At 36.4% G+C, this 23874-nt stretch overlaps 4 protein-coding genes across 9 annotated transcripts; 1 reads left to right on the top strand and 3 right to left on the bottom strand.

Annotated features, from left to right (window-relative positions):
- Window positions 1–3349: 3349 nt before the first annotated feature.
- Window positions 3350–12762, bottom strand: LOC128863072 (transmembrane protein 53). Of its 6 annotated transcripts, none has more exons than XM_054101984.1 (5): window positions 12705–12762; window positions 11258–11897; window positions 4914–5277; window positions 4287–4427; window positions 3350–4208 (listed from the first exon to the last, which is right to left on the bottom strand). In XM_054101984.1, the coding sequence occupies exons 2-5, from the start codon at window positions 11743–11745 to the stop codon at window positions 3954–3956; spliced, it is 1248 nt and encodes a 415-aa protein (XP_053957959.1). In that variant the 5' UTR covers window positions 11746–11897; window positions 12705–12762; the 3' UTR covers window positions 3350–3953. The 6 variants fall into 6 exon arrangements, with proteins under 6 accessions (XP_053957959.1, XP_053957956.1, XP_053957957.1 ...); XM_054101981.1 differs by having other exon boundaries at window positions 12594–12755; XM_054101982.1 differs by having other exon boundaries at window positions 11258–11894; window positions 12594–12755.
- A 5112-nt stretch (window positions 12763–17874) lies between these two features.
- Window positions 17875–20023, bottom strand: LOC128863340 (probable cytosolic Fe-S cluster assembly factor GJ13047). Its single transcript, XM_054102459.1, has 6 exons — window positions 19775–20023; window positions 19626–19718; window positions 18881–19562; window positions 18586–18799; window positions 18367–18524; window positions 17875–18302 (listed from the first exon to the last, which is right to left on the bottom strand). Exons 1-6 carry the CDS (start codon window positions 19835–19837, stop codon window positions 18064–18066), a joined length of 1449 nt encoding a protein of 482 aa, XP_053958434.1. The 5' UTR covers window positions 19838–20023; the 3' UTR covers window positions 17875–18063.
- Window positions 20024–20234: 211 nt separating this feature from the next.
- Window positions 20235–21623, top strand: LOC128863342 (2-oxoglutarate and iron-dependent oxygenase domain-containing protein 3-like). The gene is made up of 5 exons (XM_054102461.1): window positions 20235–20393; window positions 20460–20919; window positions 20981–21133; window positions 21220–21425; window positions 21535–21623. Exons 1-5 carry the CDS (start codon window positions 20284–20286, stop codon window positions 21611–21613), a joined length of 1008 nt encoding a protein of 335 aa, XP_053958436.1. The 5' UTR covers window positions 20235–20283; the 3' UTR covers window positions 21614–21623.
- LOC128863341 (splicing factor 45) lies at window positions 21476–23404 on the bottom strand. The gene is made up of 4 exons (XM_054102460.1): window positions 23162–23404; window positions 22254–23087; window positions 22020–22194; window positions 21476–21938 (listed from the first exon to the last, which is right to left on the bottom strand). Exons 1-4 carry the CDS (start codon window positions 23294–23296, stop codon window positions 21844–21846), a joined length of 1239 nt encoding a protein of 412 aa, XP_053958435.1. The 5' UTR covers window positions 23297–23404; the 3' UTR covers window positions 21476–21843.
- Between the last annotated feature and the right edge of the window lie 470 nt (window positions 23405–23874).

Below are 23874 nucleotides of genomic sequence, written 5' to 3'. Positions count from 1 at the left end.
TGTTTACACATTTTAACTCATTAAATATATTATAAGAAATAAATTATTAAACGGCGAGGGGAAAATCTATTGAGTCTCAGAGACATTTCCTAAAATTTTCCTTCGAAAAATCTCACGATTCCAAGGCCGCCGCAACGGCACAAATTACCGCAAGGCAATACTAATAAATCCGACGCCGGAATGGATAGCACTTTATAGTACGCACAAGCACTAGCCAGGAAACGGAAATAAGCGCCAAAAAGTAGGCAGTGTTATTTCTCACTATAAATTATCAACCACAAGGAAAAAAAGGGCATCACACGATGACAGTAGTAATAAGCCGGTGCTAATCGCTAATTAAGACTATATAAGTTAACACCGGCTACGTGTTCATCCACGAAAGCTTGCAAATTCCATAGGAAGCTAACACTTGGTTTTCCAACTAAATTTAAAGTGATAGAAACCGCACCTGTTTTTGTGCTGCATCAACAAAAAGCGCAGCTGCCCAAACATTCCTTTCTCAAAGGAGATGCTGAACATAAGTCTGCTGCTCAAATATTGAATTGCAACAAACACCTGCGGCAGAAGCGGAGGCGTTGGCTGCAGCAATGATAACAGCGTAGCGACGACGGAAGATAGGGTAGCATTAAGCAAGAGTAGGTGCAGTATAGAAAATTAAAAATAATATTGTTTCGTTGATTTGGTTAGCTGATTTATTGAATTTGCTTTTAAGATCACTTCTCCGCAACTTGTAACATCACAACTCGGCAACTCCTAGTAATAGGAGGAATAAAAGTTAATTGAAACTGTATAAAAAGTGTTTCATATAACCAATATCGGTAAACTTATATTTAGTATAAATACTCAACCACCTCAACTACAACAACAGCATTTTGTTGGTAAATTTAATACGAGTATTCACAGAGAGAACGTCGGTTCGAATCTCGGTGAAACACCAAAATTAAGAAAAAAAAAAAACATTTTTCTAATAGCGGTCGCCCCTCGGCAGGCAATGGCAAACCTCCGAGTGTATTTTTGCCATGAAAAAAGCTCCTCATGAAAATATCTGCCATCCGGAGTCGGCTTGAAACTGTAGGTCACCCCATTTGTGGAACAACATCAAGACGCACACCACAAATAGGAGGAGGAGCTCGGCCAAACACCCCAAAAGGGTGTACGCGCCAATTATATATATATATACGATATGCAATGATGCAAGACTGTTTGCACCGGATACGAGTAGCGCTATTCACTCTTTCAGTGACAGGTCGACCAGAGCAGCTTACTTCTTTAACCTCGAACACTCTTTGTTATTTTTGAAGTGAAAACTTCTTTAGAATCGTTGGGAGTGATTTGAGAAAAAGTGAAACGAAAAAAGCGACACTCTTGGCTACGAATATTACATATACACGTAGCGACGAACTAAATAACTTTTAGGCCAGCGCCGACAGCATGGCGCGATAACCGAGCGGCTAGCAATGTGAGCTTCCGATCCAAAATCCTTGGTTCGAATCACAAGAAAAAAATTTTTTTTATACAGTTATTTTATTTTTTTATTTTATGATATGTTTATGAGGAGCTTTTTTTCATGGCAGAAATACACTCGGTGTTTTGCCATTGCCTGCTGAGGGGTGAGCGCTATTAGAAAAATAGTTTTCCTTAATTTTGGTGTTTTCACCGAGATTCGAACTGACGTTCTCTCTGTGAATTCTGAATAGTAGTCACGCACCAACCCATTCGGCTACGGCGTTTGTTTAATTTTACTGATGCAAAAATGAGGAAAAATATATGAATAAAGTTTGCTTACTGTTTACACATTTTCCAAAGGTGACGGAGAACCAAAAAAAAAGTCGATTTTCAAACAAATACGAGTGCATATGTGTAATTGTGTTAGAGTTTCGGTCACGCCCCAGCAAAACCTGCGTGCATATGTGTTTGTAACATTCAAAAAAATGTAATTGTGTTAGAGTTTCGGTCACGCAGGTTTTGCTGGGGACGCTCATAATAGCAACCGCGTGTGTATTTTTATATTCGTAAATATTTTCATTTTTAAATATTTACCGCAATTATGCCGAAAAATAATGCAGAAAAGTGTCGTGGATATCGACAGAAAAAAAAATCAATAAATAGCATCACGGAATTCATTCTTCTTCTTCTTAATTGGTGCGATAACCGCTTACGCGATTTTGGCCGAGATTAACAAAGCGCGCCAGTCGTTTCTCTCTCGTGCTAACCGGCGCCAATTGGACACACCAAGTGAAGCCAAGTCCTTCTCCACCTGATCTTTCCAACGCAGAGGAGGCCGCCCTCTTCCTCTGCTACCACCAGCTGGTACCGCATCGAATACTTTCAAAGCCGGAGCGTTTGTATCCATTCGGACGACATGACCCAGCCAACGAAGCCGCTGGATCTTTATTCGCTGCGCTATGTCTATGTCGTCGTAAAGCTCATACAGCTCATCGTTCCATCGTCTACGATATTCGCCATTGCCAACGTGCAAAGGTCCAAAAATCTTACGCAGAATCTTTCTCTCGAACACTCCAAGCGTCGCTTCATCGGATGTTGTCATCGTCCAAGCTTCTGCGCCATACGTTAGGACGGGCATGATGAGAGTCTTGTAGAGTGTTAGTTTTGTTCGTCGAGAGAGGACTTTACTGCTCAATTGCCTACTTAGTCCAAAGTAGCACTTGTTGGCAAGAGAGATTCTACGTTGGATTTCAAGGCTGACATTGTTATCGGTGTTAATGCTGGTTCCTAAATACACGAAGTCTTTTACAACCTCAAAATTATAACTGTCTACAGTGATTTAATAAAGTATACCCCAGAGGTATCGCGGATACTTAGAAAAGATTACAATAAAGTTCCAATGATTTTAAGTGGCGATTTTAACGTAAATTTTGCATTGGACACAGCGGTTCCTTTAATTGACGTTCTCAATACAACATTCAATTTAAAAATGTGTAACAATCGCACTGAATCGACAACACGATCAAAAACAACCATTGACGCGGTATTTCAAAGACATGTTGACAACATCGAAACCAAAGCATTTGTATCATATTTTAGCTATCATAAGCCACTCGTATCATTTGTTGAAATTGAAAACATTGAGGATGAATAATAATAAAATGAAGAAAATAAAATATGAACTTTATAGCAATATTATAATGAACCTATAATTATCTTGCTCCTAATGCTGCTTTCGTCTTATTCTCTCTCAGTTTGTTTTACGGAAGGTTTCACTTCTATCGCGTCTAACCGTTAGACTGGTGTTTTTTTTTTTTGTAAGTTTTTCCCCAACAGCGAGCGAAGTTTTGATACGTCTACTGTTATTACAACAAATACAAAAATAAAACTAATTTCTCAAGAATCGACATTTATTTAAATTCGTTCACTACTTAAAGCCATATCATTTCCAATCATTTAATATGCATGTACGAGTATGTAAGTATTTATTTTAAGTAGGAAAATATTTCATTCTCACATACTTTTGATTAAAACGATCTAAAATCCTTTCCTAAAATGTGTCTATTACGATTTCTCCATATTCGTATTTATTTTAAGCTGACACTATCACATCACATTTTCGACGTTTACGTAAACTCAAACTTCACTTTCTTAATAAAGCATATGTAGAATGAAGCAATTATAACAAAATAGTCTACTCAAATAGTATATGTTTTTTTTTAAATAGGACCTCGAAGTAAAATTAAACTAACGCAGATTATTTATTTAATATTGTGCACTTACAATGTTTAAATATTGCAAAAGTTGAAAGCGGCTCACACGCACACCACCACATTATATTAATTTAGATGCTACTCTCGAACAAATTCGCCACAAGATAACACGTTGATCACTACAGACGCTCCAAATAAATTATTTATGCATGCATACATATCTACGCACACATATATGTATATGTAAGTAGGTAAATATGTACGTTATTGACAACGGTTCAAATACCCTTTACTTTAATCATACTTAGACGGATTAGCACCCAGCACCGAATGTACCGAACTGGTAGGTGAGCCGCTTTCAGTGGCCGTTTCCAAGCCACTTGCACCTTTGTAAGGCCGCGATAAACAATTATTTATGAATGAACATACGCAGTGAATGTATTGTGATGGATATTTTGTATAGATCTTCACATGTTCGGCATCTTCGAAACATGCAGCTGATACATCCACTCCACGTTCTTGACGGACTTTAATGAACTTTTCAATGTCCTGTAAAATTGGAGGTAAGTAAAAGAAAAAAATTAATAATTTATAGCATAAAGGGTTTTTGCTTCACAAAATACCCACCTGATAGGGTATAACTACGTCTCCCTTCGAATACACAAACAGTTGTGGAAATTGAGTTGCTTCATTTTTCAAATCACTAAATGGATTTGTTTGTACCGGTTCAGATTTGAAAAAGAGGCTTTTAAAAGCGGCAAAAGTTTCCTGGAAATATAATTTATTTAATTGCATTAATTTTTTTCAGTTTACAATGTTTGTAAAGTATAGCCTAATGATATGAAATAATGATATGCGCATCAGGGCATTTTCGTACGAATTCGAGACAAATTCAGTTACAATAAAAGTTTCTTGAATATTTTTATCATTAGAATAACACTTTCGGGAGGCAAAAATATCTAAACTTATCGTTCACGTAAACTTTATTTTGAGCCCTAGATTACGTAACCGTTTTCAGACAGGTCACGTGAAAATTTTTAAGATACTCCCATCATCTTCTCGTACGAGACTCGGTTTTAGGACAACGTTCATTAATTAGCCGCCACGATCATGCGGCTTGAAACCTCTTAACCATTTTCTGTGACCCTAACATAATTTTATACCTCATACCGTTTTATTTAAATTTATTTTCCTACCGTTTTTATTTGGTCACCCTTTATTCTTGTTTATACACATATTTCTAAATATACTCACCTCAACAAACCACATAATGCTCAAGGTTAAAGTTATAATTAGAGCCGTAATACTGTGACACTTCTTTCTCTCTTTGCCATAAATTGCTCCAACGGCACGATATAAGCCCAAAACACGACGCTCACCAGGAGCGGAGTCAAAAATCATGCCGCGTATTTGAATAGGAGTCCTATGCTTACGCATTGCTAACGATATGTGTTGATACAGGTACGCACCGCCGTTTGAAAAAATGTGCACAATAACCGGGTGTGAATCGAAATTCATGTCGTACATTAGTTTTAATATTTTTTCGCCAATGGGCACCATTGCAGTACGTTTCCAGAAAAGTGTATCCACTGGAGCTGTATAGCGAACGGTTATTAAACTGAAAGAAGACAAAACAAGGCAAGAAAATTTTTGTGAGTTAAGTACAATTGGAAACCATAACGATTAGAAAATCGCTACTTTATTTTTGGCTAATTTGACAGTTGAGTGCCGTTGAGTGAGAAAAACAAACGTGTGCAGTTGTATGTATTTACTCTATATTCTTGGCTTACTAATTACTTACAAACAAGCGATTGTACAAAGTGGCGCAAAATGAATCACCCTATCGAAAGATCTGTAATTTTTCCAAATGGTGTCGTCTGTCAATCATATTTGACACTTGTGAACTAGACAGTTGCAGAATACAAACAAACAACCAATGGAGCGCATAAAGGTCAAAATAAAGATTTCCATCACTCAACATCATTTCTTTTTATTTAGTAAAAAAGTTATTCATAAACCAAATTAGATGAATAATTTTGTGTCGCCTTGTATATTTTCTGTATTGACGTCACATCATTTTGGGAAGGGTAATCTTGTACTCAAACGGTCCGGCACTCAAAGTGTAACCAATTAAAAGGCCATAAATTTAGTTTGGAAAATTTCTTTTATTCAATTCAAAGTAAAAAATGTGTGAAAGTAATAGAAAACTAAGAATCAATTTGCTTTTGCTCGATATGACCCCCTTTTGCCTTGATTGTGGCCTTGAGACGGTTCAGAAATGAGTCGCAAGCCCGAATGTGGCTTGCAGGTATTTCGGCCCACCCGCGAACAATGGCTTTTTCTAACGCCTCGAGACTGGTGAATCTTTTACTTCGGACACTAGGCTCGATGAAAACGATAGGAGAGCGCCGGTTAAAGCGGCTCAACCCATTACCTGTGGCGGGTGCTGCCTCCTGGTGGCCAATCGATGACTCAAATTCTCGTATGAACGGTCGGACAAATAATCCCTATCGTTTTGGGGGTTTACGAATTGCTCAATTTGAAAAACTTTCTCGTCTGAAAACACAATGCACGGAAATTGACCGCTTTCGGCCAAGCGAAGAAACTCCTTCGCTCTCTTTGGTGTGGGTATGGGATCATGCGCCTTTTGGATCTTGTAAGGCTTGACTTTGATATTCATTTGATATTCACACTATTGCGCTTGAAATCCATTCCTGTTTTTCTTTTTTAGCGTTTACTCTCGGCAAAATACTTCTGATGCCCGTGCATCAGCTGCGCGAGCGGTCTGAAGTTGGTTACATTTCGAGTGCCGGACCATGTATAATTATTGGGAAAACCTTCTAAATGAATATACATACAAGGTTTGTTCAAAAAAAGGTGACATTTAATTTTTTCTCGTCTACTTGCATTCGGTTTTTAATTTTTGTTTTCGTTTTGTTGGTGCGCATGCCGTCTGGCAATTAAGTTCCATGAATTTGTCAATTAATCACAAGTTATTGTAATTAAGGAAGACATTCGCAATAGTTTTTCTCTAACTCTACAATCGATCCCTCCTTTGCTTGTAAGGATCCTTTATAATCCTCCGAAGTTAACCCAAGCTGAACGGGTTACAGAACTTGGATACAGTTTCTTTCACCTCCTGTACACCAACATGATGAGTTGCCTTGGCGTGCGACATCATTTTGGAAAATACGAAAAAGTCACAGCTGGCGATAATGGAGCCATGGGTGGGGCACCAATGTTGGAATGCATTTTCTCGCCAAAACCCTAGTTAGCGTAGTGCAAGATCTATCTTTCGTAGATCTATCTTTCCGCCCGCTGCTGACTTTTTTTATGTGTATCGGGATCATACTGAAATTCCCAGGCTTCATCTCCAGTTAGTACCAAACTGTACTGTTTATTATCTTCGCCGATCGATTTGTAACTCCTTTTAGCGATGCTACTAAAAAGTGGGAACTTAATTATCACACCTCGTAAATGTTAGAAACATATACCGGAATTGTGCCTCAGCCCCGGATTTCTTGTTCCCTAAACTAAGAGTCTCCATGAAAGGGCGAAGATTTGCCACGATTGAAAAGATAGAGACTGCATTGCTGGAAAAGCTTTAGGCCGTGCTAAAATTAAAAAAATAGAGGAACGCTGCGAGAATTGAAAAAAGCGCTTACAGGAGTATATTTGGGGAGTATTACTTTAAAGGAGTTACAAATAGATTTTGATATGGTTGCCCCGCTGATATGGCGGTCGCCGTAGCCGAATGGGTTGGTGCGTGACTACCATTCGGAATTCACAAAGAGAACGTTGGTTCGAATCTCGGTGAAACACCAAAATTAAGAAAAACATTTTTCTAATAGCGGTCGCCCCTCCTCCTCATAAAAATATCTGCCGTTCGGAGTCGGCTTGAAACTGTAGGTCCCTTCATTTGTGGAACAACATCAAGACGCACACCACAAATAGGAGGAGGAGCTCGGCCAAACACCCAAGAAGAGTGTACGCGCCAATTATATACATATATATATATATATATATATATATACAATATATGGTTGCTCCGTCAGTTGTCCTTGAAAGTCGTTATATTTACCAGTGAGCAGCCAATCGAGTGTCGCTTTGAAGGTGACTACGTGGCCTTGGAATACACTGCAATGGTTCGATATTCTGAGCTTGAGCTAGATGGGGAATAGAATACTACTCTACCAATCTTTTCTTGCATTTTTGAACTATCTTCGAACAGGTTCACCAAACCTTGTCTTCAAATGCTGCATCCCGCGCACTCTTCCCTTGAGGGTATATGAATAGAGAATGTTCCGTTTGGACTCAACATGGATTTGCATTGATCAAATTAGAGGATAGAATTTGCTAAAAAAATTAACTTTTTTTCAATAAAAATACAAAGTCCCCTTATTTTGACAACCTCGTTTATATTTTGCGGACTTAATAAATTGTAATAATTATTACCAACATGTAAAGTGAGCTAACGATGCAAGCGTATGTGCACGTGCGCTTAATTACTTGGGAAAATATGTATAAATATTCTGACTCAAACTTCAGAAAATCGATTGTGTAATTTTGAATAGAATAAAACGTCATACACATATAATAAATATTGTATATAATAATACGATAATCATGTAAATGAGGCTATCTTAAATGTTCCAACATTTGCTGTGTTGTCCAACAATTGTTGTGTGACGGGTTAATACCTATTATTAGTAGATTGTTAAAAATATGAGTATTGAAAAGTTTTGAAAAGTTCGAAATCTACCAAAAATGGTCTGTAGAATACTAATTTTTGACAACTGACTTTAGAAATAATTGCGGTTTAGTCATGGAGAATTATTCAATCAAGCAGGTTCATAGATAATTCGCAAATCCATCTACACGAATTTCACAAATCTCCGGAAAAGCTAAGCTACGCATATTTGAAGCATATGTAGAATTCACCGTAATGTATGGTAGTGAAATTTGGCTAATATCGAATAAGATTAGTAACAAACTACAAGTGTTCACCAACAAATGCCTAAAAATCATTCGCAGAATATTCTGGCCAAACCCAATAAGAAATAAAGAACTCTGTAACTTAGCCAACGGAGAACCTATTTTTGTTTTTGCTTTTGTTTTTTTGTCGGGACAGACTAGCAAGTACAGCACTCAAACACAATCAAGTCCATTGTACTGCACTCGGATTCCCTTTTTAATTTTCTTTAAATCTACTCGACCTCCAAAGAAATCTGAGTAGATCTCGTGGTGGCAAGGAGCCGAGGTGGTCGCTTCTTAAAAAATCGGTGCCGAAGACCTCAAGCCAGATTCGAGTGAAGTCTAGGCAGACGCACAGAAAGTGGCCGCCGTCTCATCCTCCTCTCCACATGCTGGGCAGAGTGCACTCTCTGAGATGCCCACCTTTTCCATAGAAAGTGGGCCGTCATCAGTCCAACCAGCTGCCTGCAGTCCCCTCTGCTTAGTGACAGGAGGAACTGCGACAGTCGGTCGGACATGGCAGGTAACATCAGTTTTGTCCATCTGCAGCCTCTCTCAGCCTGCCAAGCTCGTTTGTGGGTTATAGTAACCCGTAACCCGTTTGCTAACAATGATGGCTTTGATGGCGGGAAGCCTATAACTACGCAAATCAAGAAAAGAAAATGAAAGCCATGTGATAGCATAAGAAAAGTGGCGCTAGCCCAAAAAACACTTGGAGAAGATCAACACTCCGCGAACTTGTGGCAGCCAATATAACGTGGGACACTGTAAAAGCAATTGCCCGGGTCAGATGGAAAAGCTTTACAGATAAATTCCCCGAACTACTGGGCACGTTCAATATTTTAATATATTTCTGCGAATTTTGTCGAAATTTTCACGGCAGCCATTCCAGCGAAATGTGCTGGTTTTGTCATAATGCAAATATCTAATGGCTGCTATACCATATTATCGAGACATACGCACGATGATACCTAAAATATGGTAAATAACAAGGGATACGGATCTCAACAATCTTTCGCATTTTTTTGTATGATTAGGTCAAGAATTTGATATAATAGTCGATGCTATTCGAGAAAGGCACATATCCTCAGCCCAACCCAGCACCATTGCAGGTTTCTTGAGAAAGCTGTGTTTGGATAAGTTACGGTGTGGGTAAATGGTCCTAAAAGACCGTGAAGTTTTGGAGTGATGTTTGAAAATCTTCTCTTTGCCATACATAGAACAAATTTCATTTCCATCGTAAATAACGGTATTGATAAACTTTCAGATATTCATATCAAAATTCTGCGCTCCAAATTGTCAATGGCTAAGATTTTATGTCTGAGGTTCGGTTTTTTACTGTGGTGAATTTTTTTAGCTGATATTAAGTCTGCAAAATTGAGTGATTACACTTGGTTTAGCTGGAAAACATAAACTAGCAAGCACCTTATAAAAAGCTCTGCACAAAGGAGCACAACGCGTTGCAGTTGAGGCGATTTCTGGCTGATTGTAATCGCAGTGCCCCTAAATTTGAACTGTTTGAACAAACAACTCGCTGCGATTGGCGATACCCAACACAGGTCGGTTTCCCCTCAATACAAGAGAGAAATTAAAATCATACTTGGAGGCCGTCTGTCACCTGCATATGTATGTACATGGAGGAAGGAAAGTCTGGTACAACCAAGGCTAACTAATTCAACTCATTGGCTCGGAGAGTCACGCAGTTAGCACAATTAAACCAGTTTGTTTTGGTTGAAACTTAGCTGATACAACAATTACTGATTCGAACGTAAAAACAAAAGGAAGAAATTTTTTTTCGAACAGTGATCGCTTCGAATATGAAGCATCAAAATGTTGGAAACAGTTGCCTCCGCTCGGAAGCCAATGGCAAATCTCTAAGCGCACTTCTGCTTTAAAAATGCTTCTCACAAAAAGTAGCTGACATTGATTGGTATTGGGGGGTTAAATGGGAAAGTGATGCGAACAATACAGTCATGCCTCTTCAAATGGCAACCTCTACCCACTGTCCAACATTTGATGTCCTGGAATTGGTACTCCCTCTTCTCGCTAACGATGCTCTGACGACCGGTGACAAGGCGGTATAACCTTGTCAGCTCTTAAAGCTAAGGTGTTGAGGTACCCGTGCTGAGAGCTGCATGGCTGGTAGTGCCTAAATAACCAGTCTTTAACGGTTCCCTCCGATGCCCAGGCAAGGTCGGTTGTATTAAGTGTCTTACCACAATATGCCATTTTTATATTTTTATTTCCGTGGCAGATCACCCCTTCCGTGCCTACTCGTGGGACCAAAAAGCAAATGGAATTTAAAACAAGGAAAGATAAAGAAGATGGAGTAAAAGAAAAAACTGAGTGTGCTGGGCACGCTTTCTGAGGATGATCTCCTGGCCTCCAGCCAGGACACGATCGTCGAGCCAAGTACCACGAGCGGTGCACGACAAAGTACCCCTCTGCTCAGGCCAAACCGACTTCAGTCAACCTCCAAGACGTCAAGGCGACCTCTGGAAAGGTTTCCATGGGTTTCTACTTAAACTCATTTTTTTCATGCATCATGCAGTAATAATCCATCACATTGTCAATTTACTAAAATACATTTAAATGGATTAATATTATGTGATTGCTTAACTCACCCGCGATCTTCATAAATTTTTGAATATTTCATTAAATAGCGGTCTTGACATCCAGCCCAACCGAGTAACATAACTATAGGAACATTTGAATCATTGTATACGAATACAAAATCAGAATCCCCAGTATCCATTGCATCGTTACGATAATTCATTGTCGGAAACTTAATGAAATATTCCAAACTATCCTCGTTCTGCAAGGCGTCGCCGTATTGTTGCTGTTGTTGCTGGCGTTGGGCAATCTGCAATTGACGTTTCGGCGAAGCGTTGGTGTCACGTTGCTGCTGCTGCTGTTGCTTTTGGGAATTGTATTGATTAGCGGGCATATTGCGTTTGTTGGGCGCAGCCGAATCCAACCGACGCATAGTTGATGCACCGCCTTTCTGTTTGGCACCTTCAGTGGGTGGTGTCGTTGTGGATGTTGATGCGGCAGTAACCGCGGCGGCGGCCGGCACACCATATGGATGATTGAAGGAATTCGTTGCAGACATATTTCAGTTGGTTGTCTAGCAATTTCTTCGCTGGCGTTTTGAAATTCCTTTAGCTTCTGTGTTATGTTAGTCACTTGATTTTCTGTTGGGTAGCAGTCGTCTTTCGGTACACACTTTTATTTGAAAATTGATTATTTCTTTAACAATGACTGCTGAAAAATGTAAATAATGACATTACATTTTTTAAACGAATAGTTGGAATTTTTATTATTGAACATGAAGTTAATTTCTCATTCACTGTTTGGGTTGCTTCAAAAAAAGTATGATTTTATGCAAACACGCAGCTACATAAAAATATGGTGTTAAGTACAAAATAGTTTTAATTTTTGTAGAATTGTTATAAAAGAGGTATAAAGTGAGTATCTACGAGCTTTGTAAACAGCTTAAGAATTAATTTTTATATTTTATTTTCGGATCAATAGTTAAGGGAACCCAACATCTGTTTTCGCTAGAAATTACTTCTAAATCGAATCTTCATTGCTGATACTTAAATTAACATTTTTTACAAAATTAATATTAAAAATTTATTAAAGCTTAGATTACTTCCATTTCTTTCGATAAACGAGTTAAAATAAATCTATAAATTAATTTCTGATCATTTCAGCCGTAGAAAAAATTACATCTATTTAATTTGTTGACCACTTTTTTTTTAACCCAAAAAATATCAACAAAATTCAAACTGTTTTCACACTCGCATCAAATCTAACGTTGTTTGCTATGGAAAAACAAATATTAGGCAATCATTCGATTTTCAGGTATGTAATTTCGATTTTCCGCAATGTCGATGAGTTTCCCCAAGTCTACTTTTAGGGGATACAGCATGCACTTTTCCTAATTAGTACATATACCGTTCTTTTAATTTCCGTATCGTTTTATATTTTACATTTTTAAGCATTTAGTTGCGCTTAACTTTTATTTTAAATTTTTCTATATGAAATTCACTACTATTGAAACTTTACTTTTTCGCCGCAAGGATATGAAATATTCACTAAACCGCTGCACACGCTGTCGTCCCGCAAGTGTATGTGAAAATTCTTGACCTTCTTACTGTCATTTTTCTTTGCCTTTTTTCATTCATCGCCCGTTAGAAAGCCGACAATTATTGTTTCATTCCAACATACTCAGAGCTCCACTGAAAATCTTTACACTCACACTTTTCATTACTTTGAGCACGCATTAGGGTTGTAAGTTTACGTTGTGGAAATCGTTTCTCGGAATACGAGTTATAAAAATATTCATGCACACACGCACATGTACACACATATGTATATAACACTTTGATTCAATTTTTTTTTTTGTTTAAAAATAGTATACTAGGAATGACAGCTTGCCTTAAGAATACCACTTGGAGTAGTACCCATAGATAAGGAGGCGTTGGTCTAATGACACGTGTTTTAAACCAAGTAAAAATGATACTTCAAAGTTTATATACACCATGCATATATACATTTAATTAAATATATTACACCTGTTAAAAATTCAGAAAATCCAAAGTACGCGCTTAGGAATATATTTTAGATGTTTTATGTGTGTGTATGTATGTGGCTTTTGTAGCAGTACAATTGCGGCGTTTAAATGCACTAAGAGTATTGAAACCCCAACCATATGGGCATAACGGCAATTAGAACAACAACCATTACTCCACTAATATTTTTCAAAATCTCTATCTGTGTAGTTAAACAGAGAACGGTAATGTAACGTTCTCTGAATTAAAAGTACTCGTACATGAAAATAACGCACATGCGCCGAAAATGCATTATCTGACATTTCCATGGCATTCGCAGTACTGTAAGGTCTCGTTTTATGTGGATTATTTTAATGCGATTTTGAAGTTGTGGGGTTTGTATTTTATACGAAAACCGTTATCAGATAGCGATGGAGATTAAAAAATGTAAAACTAAATGACTTTTCAATGAAATAAAATGAATTAAGTAGGACTACTTTTATTATTGTTTATTTATTTATATGAATTTTACTTATTTATTTTAAGCTTTCATACGGATTTCTTTCAGACATTCGAAGTCATTTCTTTCATTTCTTTCATTTCTTTTAATTTCTGTAAACTTTTTTATGCGGTTTTAAGTTAATTTTAACTCACTGTTTTGGTTTTATGCGATTTTAGAAAATTACGGAACGTATGCCTACTTTTTCAAGGCAAGTAAAGTCTTTTCTAAAGCGAATTTTTTATATGCGCCTTTCCGTAGAAGGTATCTACCGCACAAAGGGGTTATATACGTTTAGAAGGCAGAAAAAAGCGATTTTTACAGAACTTTTTGTGAGAAAACTTTTAAACTTATTGATCTAAAAATTTGTACACATATTATGTTAGCTTTTAACTTTATTCTAAGACTTAGTATTAGTAAAAATATTTATTTGGAGAGGAGCTACAGCTGATCTCCGGGAGCTTCTCTCAAAAACGACGTTTTGCGGTGACCACTATATCTTAGAACTGGATCTTCTTAAATTAAAAAGCCAAAAAGATTTCGTTAAAGTAATGTTAAATCTAGTAATTAATCAAAGGAATAAGCAAAACAAATTTTTTTGACAAAATGGTAGTTTCTCAAAAAAAAAAATCGATTTTTGACCAAAATTTCGGCTTTTGACAAAATGGTAGTTTCTCAAAAAAAAAAAAAATCGATTTTTGACCAAAATTTCGGCTTTAAATTATTTATAAAGAAAAAATATTTATCGTTGAGAAAAAATTATCAATTAATTACTAAAAAATATATTTAAGAAGCTCGTGTTAAATTTTGTGTCTTATCGGTTAAGCCGTTTGCGAGTAATGTTGATCACCGACTTTGAAAACACCATTTTGAGAAAAACGCGTTTAAAGTTTGCCTTATACTTTCAAGCACTCTGAAACGCCTTTTCAAATTTGCGTGTAACTTCGATAATATTCACCGGAACGATATTAAATTTTCTGTGTGTATTCTTAAATATTATATTATAACATTAAATTACTAAATATTATAACAAAAAACTAATATTCTTAACATTAAGAAAATAAAATTTAAATTTTTTTTGAAAATTCTACTGTATATAACCCCTGAAACGAACCTTACAGTACTTACAACCGTTCTTGGATGAAGGCATTATAATATTATTTAACAAAATTATTCTCTCTCAAATTCTCTCTTTGTACAAATTGGTTTAACTTTTAACTATTAGCATTTTTGATGTTTAGTCTCACACTGTCACTTCCATTTTGCTGTTTTAGTCAATTAAATTCGAAATCAATAATTCTTCTATGCAGTAAATGCGTATAAAATTCAGATAAAAACATGATAATATTCAGATTTTAGTCCTTAAATTTAAAGTCCATGTAAAGTGATTTTTGTAATTGTGCAAATAATTTAAAGTTGAGCACAAAAATTCTTTTGCCTGATCTCCACTCCAAAGAATGGATGCTCCACGGTTACAAGGAACCTAATCAGTTACTAATATGACCAGTGCGTTTATATTCAAGTACAGGGTGAAGGTGTTCGCTTATGGGACAAGTGTAAAAAAGTTAATAATAAATTTTGTTGCGCATGTTATGAGACCCTATATTCTTCCTAGGAACCATGTGAAAATATATATGTGCCTAAGGTATTCAAATATATTTTAAAAAGTCACAAATTTTAGCTTGGCGAGTTTTTCCTTTAATTTCAATACCTTGGAGGTGTATTAGAAGATCAGTAAGCAATTCAACGCGTTTGAGATCGCTGACAAGTTAACTTAAGTTATCTAAAGACAAGTTAACTTGTAGTACATCTCATTTTTTAGTTCATCTTCAGAAGAGTTAGCTAACGGTTTTTGAGAAACATTTACCATTTCAATATTGGTATTTTAACTCTTATCAGGGAACTAAAATGACTTTAGTGGGGGGAAAAAGCATCCAGTTATAAGAGTGTTGTCCTTTCAAGAGAGAAAAATTTAATTTTAAATCCCTAACGATTTTGTGTTACTAAAAAAGTGTCTGCTTCTGGGAGGTGTTCGTTAGGTGATAGTACACTGTACCAACAAAATTTTTGGTTATTTGTACATACATATAAAATGTAAGTATCCTTTGGGAAATAAAACAAACGGCTTGAATATTTGATGTGATGATTTTCTTCATTTTTTGTGTCAAATGTAATGAAATTTGTGCTTCCCATATAACTGCAGGCCATGTTTCTTGTTCGTTTGGAAAGGGCATACATATGTACAAAATCAATATCATGTAAATTTTTTAAATTTTAAATTGATTTTTTATATTTATTATTATTGCTTTGTTTTTACATGACATGAAAGGCCTTATAATGCAGGCAAACTTAGAAAACGAAATCATGGCCGCCAAGGTAAGACAATGGATCTATCCAAGGCGAATCTATTAAAGATGGTATCAGTAAATCAGCTGATTTGTTTTTTTTTTCTTTAGCCGTGTCCATGTGGCTGTCGGCTCAGAATGAAATAAGGCGAAATCATTTTTCTTTTCTACTTTGCCATGACAATCAAACGTACAGAACATTGTTGTTGCTCTAGTGCCACCAGCTTTAATGAATACACCTTGGCTCTATCTTATCTTTTGATTTGTTTCTATTGTATTTATTTGGTCTCTAAATTTTCAAATTTTGATTAAACTAGTCTAAGCTGTCAATCTTTGTTTAAAAATTTTGACGTTCTAGGAACCAAAAGCAAAATAAAATACATTAGTTGTTGTTTCTTTAGTTGTTTTTGCTATACTGCTGCTACTTGTCTAATGTGCCTTTCTTGATAAGTTTTTATACTTTTAACTAGAGCTCTATATACCTGGATATCGAGCTGTGCGGGAAAGCTCTATACTCGCTCGAATTTTGCTCATTGCTCAAATAATTGTTGGAAAATTTCGAGGGAACAACTTGATTAGCTGAACAAACATTTTCAATTTTATTTGTCAATATTTCTTTAGCTTTCCAATGAAGTTAGCACTGTGTTTGAATAATTTATAAAACTGAAAGAAGAGTTCTGATGAAAATGTAAATAATCAAAACACGAATCGCTCAAATGAGCGTCGAACCGTTGTGCATGTACTATCGTTGCTCATACGCCCGGGCTGCTCAAATATGTGCAAACAAAATGGAGAGTTCTACTTTTAACTGTCTACCTCGTGCTGAATGACGGCACTTAAATTATAAATTGTCAATATCTTTTTAGCTTTCCAACGGCATTAGCACTGAATTATTTGTGAAACTAAAAAAAGTGGCGACAACAAAGTCAAAATAATCAATAATAATAAAGCAAGCATCGCTCAAATGATTTGAACTGGAGTATTTTATGGCAGTGATCATTCGATACAATTTTGGTATAGACACTTTTTCTTGTTTCTGGTATCGAAACAAAGCATCAAGTACTGAATAAATATCGGTAAAACGTATCGAATAACAAATTTTAATTGTAAAAATCAAACAATATTTGTTTTTTATTATTAATATTATATTTATCATATATTATTAAACAAAAATATGCAAAAATTACTAATTTTACATTTAGCGTAACTATGAAGCAAAAAAATCCTCCTCCGTAACTGAGATAAAAAAGCACTTTCTCTAAATATTTGCCTGAGAGGTAGTTTCTTTTTTCTGTAATAATATTCCGGGTTTTGAGAAAAGCCTTCCGTGGATGCAACACGTTACATTTTATAAGGGACTGCAAAGAAAGCGTTATGTCCGTGAAGGCACCCCGCACAACACTAACCACCTTTTCTCATCCCCTTGAAACCTACTCATCTAACACCCCTCTTCCTCTAGACACAACCTATCGAAACATTTGCCGAATTTTTGACACTTCGAACGTGATGCTTTTCATAATGTTGCCAAAATTTTACATCGAACGTGATACATACTTTCACAAATCATGCAACACTGCGGTTGTGATTTAAGCTCGAACAAGCTCCATATTTCCTGAGCCTACCTTTAGATGAGCCTGATGAAGACGACCGGTGAAATACCCTACACTGACGAGGCTTGAATTACTGCTACAACAACAACAACAACAAAGAGTTATTTCTCCCAATCATTTAAAGGATTTACTTTCAAATTAGGTATTTCACAATTCAGTAGCGATTCATTTGATCAATATTATCTGAATTTTAAATGAAGAATTTTTATGCAAAAATATAGAATATTACATAACAACAAGACCAAGCAAGCAACATTGTATTTTTATTTATTTCCAGATAATGAATTTTGTCCTGATTTTCATATGTACATATATTTATGTAAGTATTTGCAAATGTTTGTTATTTTATTTACAAATTAAAGCGGAATTTTGAATTATACGCCATTATATATAACAACTTCGTGTAAATTCAGATATCATTTACCACTTAATATTAAGCGCTGTGTTCATTTTCTCCACCGCATGATAGTTGGTATGCAGCAAGGATTTTGCTTTATCAGTATGCGCACCGTGAAATAATTTTTTATAAATCTGTTTGGTATCCTCATTTTCGGGAATCGATTTTGGCAATTGTTTGTAAAGCTCTTCCAATTGTTGGTTCAGTTCATGTATTGGAACACCAGTTGGTGGTCGCACTTGTGCGCCTCCATTAATACAACCTAAAATTAAAAACAAAATAGTATTCACATCCCTAATGTTTAAATATAATTAAAAAAATCCTACCAGATGGACAAGCCATAACTTCCACAAAGTGATATGAAGCCTTTCCGCGTTTCAGCTTCTGTACCAAATTTTGTATGTTACGAAAACCGTTAGCTATAGCAAATTTAAGTACGCTTTGACCCTCACGCTCCAGCGTTATTTCGCGGAAATCTGGATTCCTAAATGGGTTATAATCCTATAGAATTTAATATTACATTTTAAAGTCATTTTCTATCATACCTTAGATTTCTATACACCAATTGTTCCACATCTTCTTCAAACAGTTCCTTAGCAGCGTATTTAAATACGTGGTCTGCATATCCGCCTGAAGTGGAGAATTCATGCGCCCACATAGAAGTCTCCTGGCTATGTGCACTCCATGGCGAATCGATATCGGATGGCGGAAATATGTGCAATGGTTTATCATCAGCCGCAAGCATTTGCTCTATTTCAACTTTTTGTGGTTAAAAATAAAAAATATTTAAAATATATATTATTACATATAATATCTTACGAATATTTAATTTTCACTTACTTGCCGTAATCACACAATCCACATCACGTGAGTTATTTGCTTCGCTATAAAAGTCTTCACGTGAGGCTTCCAACTTTTTGTCATAACATGGCATTACCGTCACATGATAGATACGTTCGGATGGTACGCCTATTTTTTGTGCCAGCCATTGTTTCACCAGTACTCCCATTATTTGCTGTGGGGAACGAGTTGTGGCGATGTAAGGCAAAATAAAGTTCCCATGCGTCTTCTCCGCATAACAAACCCACCCGGGGCATGAAGAAGAAAGCATCGGTAAAGAGGGTGTGGTAGCCGCATCACCACTTGTAGCTTCACGGAAACGTTCTACAAACTCATTACGACACTCGAGTAATGCGAGGTCATCAGCCACTTTTGTATTAAGTACATAATCGGCTCCAAGTGATCTAAAATAGCCACTTAAATGCTTTGCAGCTTCCTCTGGTTTCAAGTCGTAACGGTGCGCTAAACTGATGACTGGCTGTGGTGAAATAGTTACAACAATTGTACGTAAACCGTCGCTGGCGGACTGACTTTTTAACGCAACATTTTCACGAAGTACTTTTAGTAATTCTTCTTGACTTTGTTGTGTGATAAGAACTCCTTCTGCTGATGTGATACAACCAGAACAAGCGAGACAATCTTGAAGTGTAATTTCAACTTTTTGGAGTTTCTGCTTTCCTGCCTGTGGGGTTAAACGCGTTTTTTTGTTATTGCAATACATTTTTTTTTAAGTTATTTTGTATACCGAAGTCTCTTCATAATAACCATCTTCAAGTATGGTAATCTTAGCACCTGTCTTCGATTTACTCTTCTCTATGGGGATGGGTTTGATGCACTCCTGTTAATTGAATTTCTAAATGTCTGGTATTTAAATATTTCGATTAAAATTCCTACCTGTGACGGAGTAATGAAATCGTCCAAGTCAGTTAACTGCAGAGCTCCGCTGAATCGTGACATTTTCCAAATATGCTAACTTAGGTTTGTTTGCTAATAAATTCTGAAGACACCGGATTTGTAAATATAAATCTATCAATAAATAGTCTGTCTATTATCACCAGCTGTTTCCCATATGACAGGCAGGGTAGCCAGAACCATTTTAAGCTCCAGCAAACCACATAGGTCAATTTTTTTAATTTTAGAATAAGAATCATTAGGGAAGTTTTTTTTCAACTAAGCGCAAAAATTATATATATACAGAATACAATATTTAATTAATTATGGACAATATAATTTTAGTAAACTTCTGCAGTTCTTAAAATCTATTCGGCATAGCGCTCAAACTGTTACCTTGAAAGTTTTAGAAGCACTCTTTTATACTCCATATGCATATGTACATACATACATACTTATATATAAACTACTTTATCTTTTTTTACCGCTTGAGAACACACTAAATTGCGGAAATGATTTCGACCGGACCTTTAAGGCAGAGAAGTTATAGAAATAAGGAGAAGGGTACTCAAAACATTAACAATGCGACATTAGAAAACACTTCAAAGCCGCAAAGTAAACTGTAAGTTTCAATTTAGGACACAGTGATAAAACCTGTTTATTGATTTTTCACTTCATATTAATTTAGAGCAACTATAAGCACGGAGTTACAACATGCCACTGCCGCTTCGACACATCGTTTGTGGACTCGTGCTGTGATCGCTACCTCTGTAATGATTGTTGTTTATTTCTATGCTCAACAAAATCAAAGTAAAGAAACTAAATTTGCCTTAGTTAATGAGAAACTGCCATTACGTGCACAGAAATTTGAATGTTCAAAAGACTACAAAGCAGAAATACGTCGTTTTCCGAATTGTGTGCCGAAGAAATGTGGGCGCTTCATTAGCGATCATTTGGTTGAAGAAATTGAAGCTGAAACCCTTTTGAATTTAGCGCGCACCATATTATCCATGGCGGGTTCGTCTGGAGGCGCATCTATTCTGAATTTACACACTGGTGCACTGTCATATAAGGAACAATTTGTAAATGCGTACCGTGTGCCGAAAGTAGTGGCAGAATTGCGTGAACATCACTTAGCGGTATATAATGTGAGTAGATTGTGGGCAATAAGATTTTAAATGGCTTCATTGAATAACGATTCCTTTTTAGACTGTTAAAAACAAAATCAAAAATGCTATAGCAGAGCAATTCGGAATTCATCCCGATAGTTTTTATCTAACTGATCCCACATTTTTTTCACGTTTAACAAATGCTACCGCTCACACAATGAATGACGAATACTGGCACGAACACGTTGATAAGGTAAGCGGGATAACGTAAATATCAAATTAACAAGGAGTAAACCACGAGCAATAGATTAAACATAAATATATTATATATACCTCCAGGATACATACGAATCGTTTCACTATACATCATTACTCTATTTAAACACATATCAAAAAGACTACAAAGGTGGCAGATTCATTTTCATTGACGGCGTTGGCGGAAATCTTACCAAGTCAGCTATTGAACCTAAAAAAGCACGAGTGAGTGCATTCACTTCAGGCGCGGAAAATCGGCATCACGTGGAACAAGTCACCGAAGGAGAAAGGTATTTTTTATTACAAACCAAATAGTTAAAGAAACGTCAATTTTGTGTCATTGAGTTTTATATACTTTTTTATTTAGTATATTTAGTATGTATTTTTTTTTAATTTTAGATACGCGATTACTATTTCATTTACATGTGACCCTGATCAGGCGATAGCTGATCCGCAAATTAGAAAAAACAATTTATAAAGCCAATTTCCACACTTCTTAGAACTATTACTTAGAGAAGTTCGCATATGAAAATATACGGCTGTGTAGTGCACAAATGTGCTGAACTTATGCCATCCGTGCAGCAGTCGTATTTTACTGCAGTCGAACGAAAAAGCTCAGTATTAAATATGTTAATAGTTATTTCATTTAAGTAAAAATATTTGTTAAAGATCTTTACGATTAAATGCTAATAAATAAAACTAATCATTTTAATGTAATTGAAAACTTTTGAATTTATCAAAATTGTAGAAACCAGCACGCACTTGACGTCCACCGAAGAAACGCCCATTCAAATCAACAACCGCTGCAAAACGGATTATAAATATATTTCGTAAGCGTGTTTCAGTTAGAAAGGTATTTTATAAAAAAAGTTTATGGTATTTACCTTTAATAGCACTTTCAATGCGTTTAAACTCCACAAATATTTTAACAGCTTCTTCAGGTGTTGTGCCGAAAGCCTCGTGTATTATAACACTTGCTACTTCGCCGTATTTGGTGTTGCATTCATCTTTCACCTCAGGTTCTAAATCTTCATCTACATCTCCTGGACCCACCATATTCTATCATCAAAGTAAATCAAAATTAATTTATCATGAATCCTATGAAATCCTAAACTTACCCTTAATAAAACCACTTTACTGGGTTCTTTCATTATTTCTGTGATGCTAGGCTCGGTTGCTGGTACTTCGGCAACAGCTTGCGCTAGCGTTAGACCCGGTGTTGCTGGCGCTGGTGCCGCCGGTGGGGCCATGCTTACAGGTGGACTGTTAGGTGCTGGTGGTGGCGGCAAGAATACATCTTTTTCATGTATTATGCGACCACCACGCTTTGAAGTCTTCTCCACCTGTAAGGCCATGGACATACCCTGCTCCTGTTTGCCCAACCCCTGACCATCTTTAAAACCATACTTTGCCATAATCTTTGCAGCGACGGAGCTTGCGGAGTAGGGTATGGTTACATTTGATGATCCGTCACCATTTTCATTATTTATGGAAATCTCTTGAAGAGAAGGTGGTGGCGCAATTGCAGCACCACCTTTACTTGACACTGAACCTTGTGGAGGCGGGCTATAATTTTCTTCCTCAGACTGACGTTGTCCAAAGCCAGAAAATTTAACTGGTGGTGATGAATCGCGTGTACTATTTCGACCGCGGCCTCGCTTCCTTTCGCTGCCTCTACCACCACCTCCACCACCGCTCCCACTTTTATGCTCCTTTTCTTTATTTTGATTTTTATCCTTTAACTTTTCATACTCGTTCGGCCACATTGGATCATATTCATCAACAAAATCCCAACAATCGTCCGATTTGACACTTTGTATTACTGGTTCCAATGGTTTGGCTGTAATAACTGTCTTGGGAGTCATTATTGGTGCATCTATTTTCGGCACAGTGATAGATTCCGCTTCAGCTGCAGCCTTTTTAGCACGCAAATTTACAACTGGTGTCATTAACTGCTCAATTTAAAAATTAAAAGACACAGAGATATATCATTTTGTTGATTCATTCGTGAAACTGCGAGGCTTACCGGTTTCTTAGGCGGCTCTTTTGGTCCCTGTGCTTTCTTAATTGCCAACTGTGTTTGAAGCATTTTAATACCTGATGACCAACCATCGATTTGGCTAGCTCGAGGTTTTGTATCAATATCATCGTACAAATCCATTTTAGTGCGTTTAATTAAAAATAACACAGAAAAATACTAGACTGATATCTGATACAAAATTCACGTCCTCTTTGCCAAAGTTGACATTTCGTAAATACATTTATAGCGTAAATACTGATATTCGGGAACTAGAGTACGGTTGCATTTGTACGAAAAAAATTTAAACTATATATGAATTTGAGAATAGTTTATAATAAATAAATAGTCTAAATATTAGGTATATTAATAATATCAAAACTTGAAGGAAGTTATAATTAAGACTATTACTGAATTTGAAAATGAAATTTTGACTGAGGTCCAGATTTCAGTGCTAGTTTAACTGCGGTGAATTTTTATGAGTTTGTCCATAGAAAATTGAAAACATAGTTTAACTAACATTGAAAAACTGGTCCTAACTATTTTCAATTTCGTGCGATTAAGCTCAATTTAAAAATTCACCACAGTTGAACCAGCACTCAACAACTGGCCCCAAATGATTTGGCCTCCATAAATGTTTTGAAAACTTCAATTGAATTTATTTACTCACTGGAGCGTATAAAACCTTAAGTACAGCAAGAAATTAATGTTAAGTTGGCCAA

This window comes from Anastrepha ludens, chromosome 5 (genome assembly GCF_028408465.1).
Source record: "Anastrepha ludens isolate Willacy chromosome 5, idAnaLude1.1, whole genome shotgun sequence".
Classification (NCBI taxonomy): Eukaryota; Metazoa; Arthropoda; class Insecta; order Diptera; family Tephritidae; genus Anastrepha; species Anastrepha ludens.
Note: the sequence above shows the minus strand (reverse complement) of the source record. Positions and strands in the feature narration are given on the sequence as shown.

Bases quoted from the DNA above. Each gene is read 5' to 3' on its own strand.
- LOC128863342 (XM_054102461.1), top strand. From the start codon at position 20,284: ATGATTTCGACCGGACCTTTAAGGCAGAGAAGTTATAGAAATAAGGAG. The intron at 20,394-20,459 runs GTAAGTTTCAAT...ATATTAATTTAG, and splicing joins TCAAAGCCGCAAAGTAAACT to AGCAACTATAAGCACGGAGT. The intron at 21,134-21,219 runs GTAAGCGGGATA...ATATACCTCCAG, and splicing joins GGCACGAACACGTTGATAAG to GATACATACGAATCGTTTCA.
- LOC128863340 (XM_054102459.1), bottom strand. From the start codon at position 19,837: ATGTCACGATTCAGCGGAGCTCTGCAGTTAACTGACTTGGACGATTTC. The intron at 19,563-19,625 runs GTATACAAAATA...TTAACCCCACAG, and splicing joins GTTATTATGAAGAGACTTCG to GCAGGAAAGCAGAAACTCCA. The intron at 18,303-18,366 runs GTAGGATTTTTT...TTTTAATTTTAG, and splicing joins AGTTATGGCTTGTCCATCTG to GTTGTATTAATGGAGGCGCA.
- LOC128863341 (XM_054102460.1), bottom strand. From the start codon at position 23,296: ATGGATTTGTACGATGATATTGATACAAAACCTCGAGCTAGCCAAATC. The intron at 23,088-23,161 runs GTAAGCCTCGCA...TAAATTGAGCAG, and splicing joins AAGAGCCGCCTAAGAAACCG to TTAATGACACCAGTTGTAAA. The intron at 21,939-22,019 runs GTAAATACCATA...TCCGTTTTGCAG, and splicing joins CATTGAAAGTGCTATTAAAG to CGGTTGTTGATTTGAATGGG.
- LOC128863072 (XM_054101984.1), bottom strand. From the start codon at position 11,745: ATGTCTGCAACGAATTCCTTCAATCATCCATATGGTGTGCCGGCCGCC. The intron at 5,278-11,257 runs GTGAGTTAAGCA...GTCTTCTTTCAG, and splicing joins AAAATTTATGAAGATCGCGG to TTTAATAACCGTTCGCTATA. The intron at 4,428-4,913 runs GTGAGTATATTT...TTATATTTCCAG, and splicing joins GCATTATGTGGTTTGTTGAG to GAAACTTTTGCCGCTTTTAA.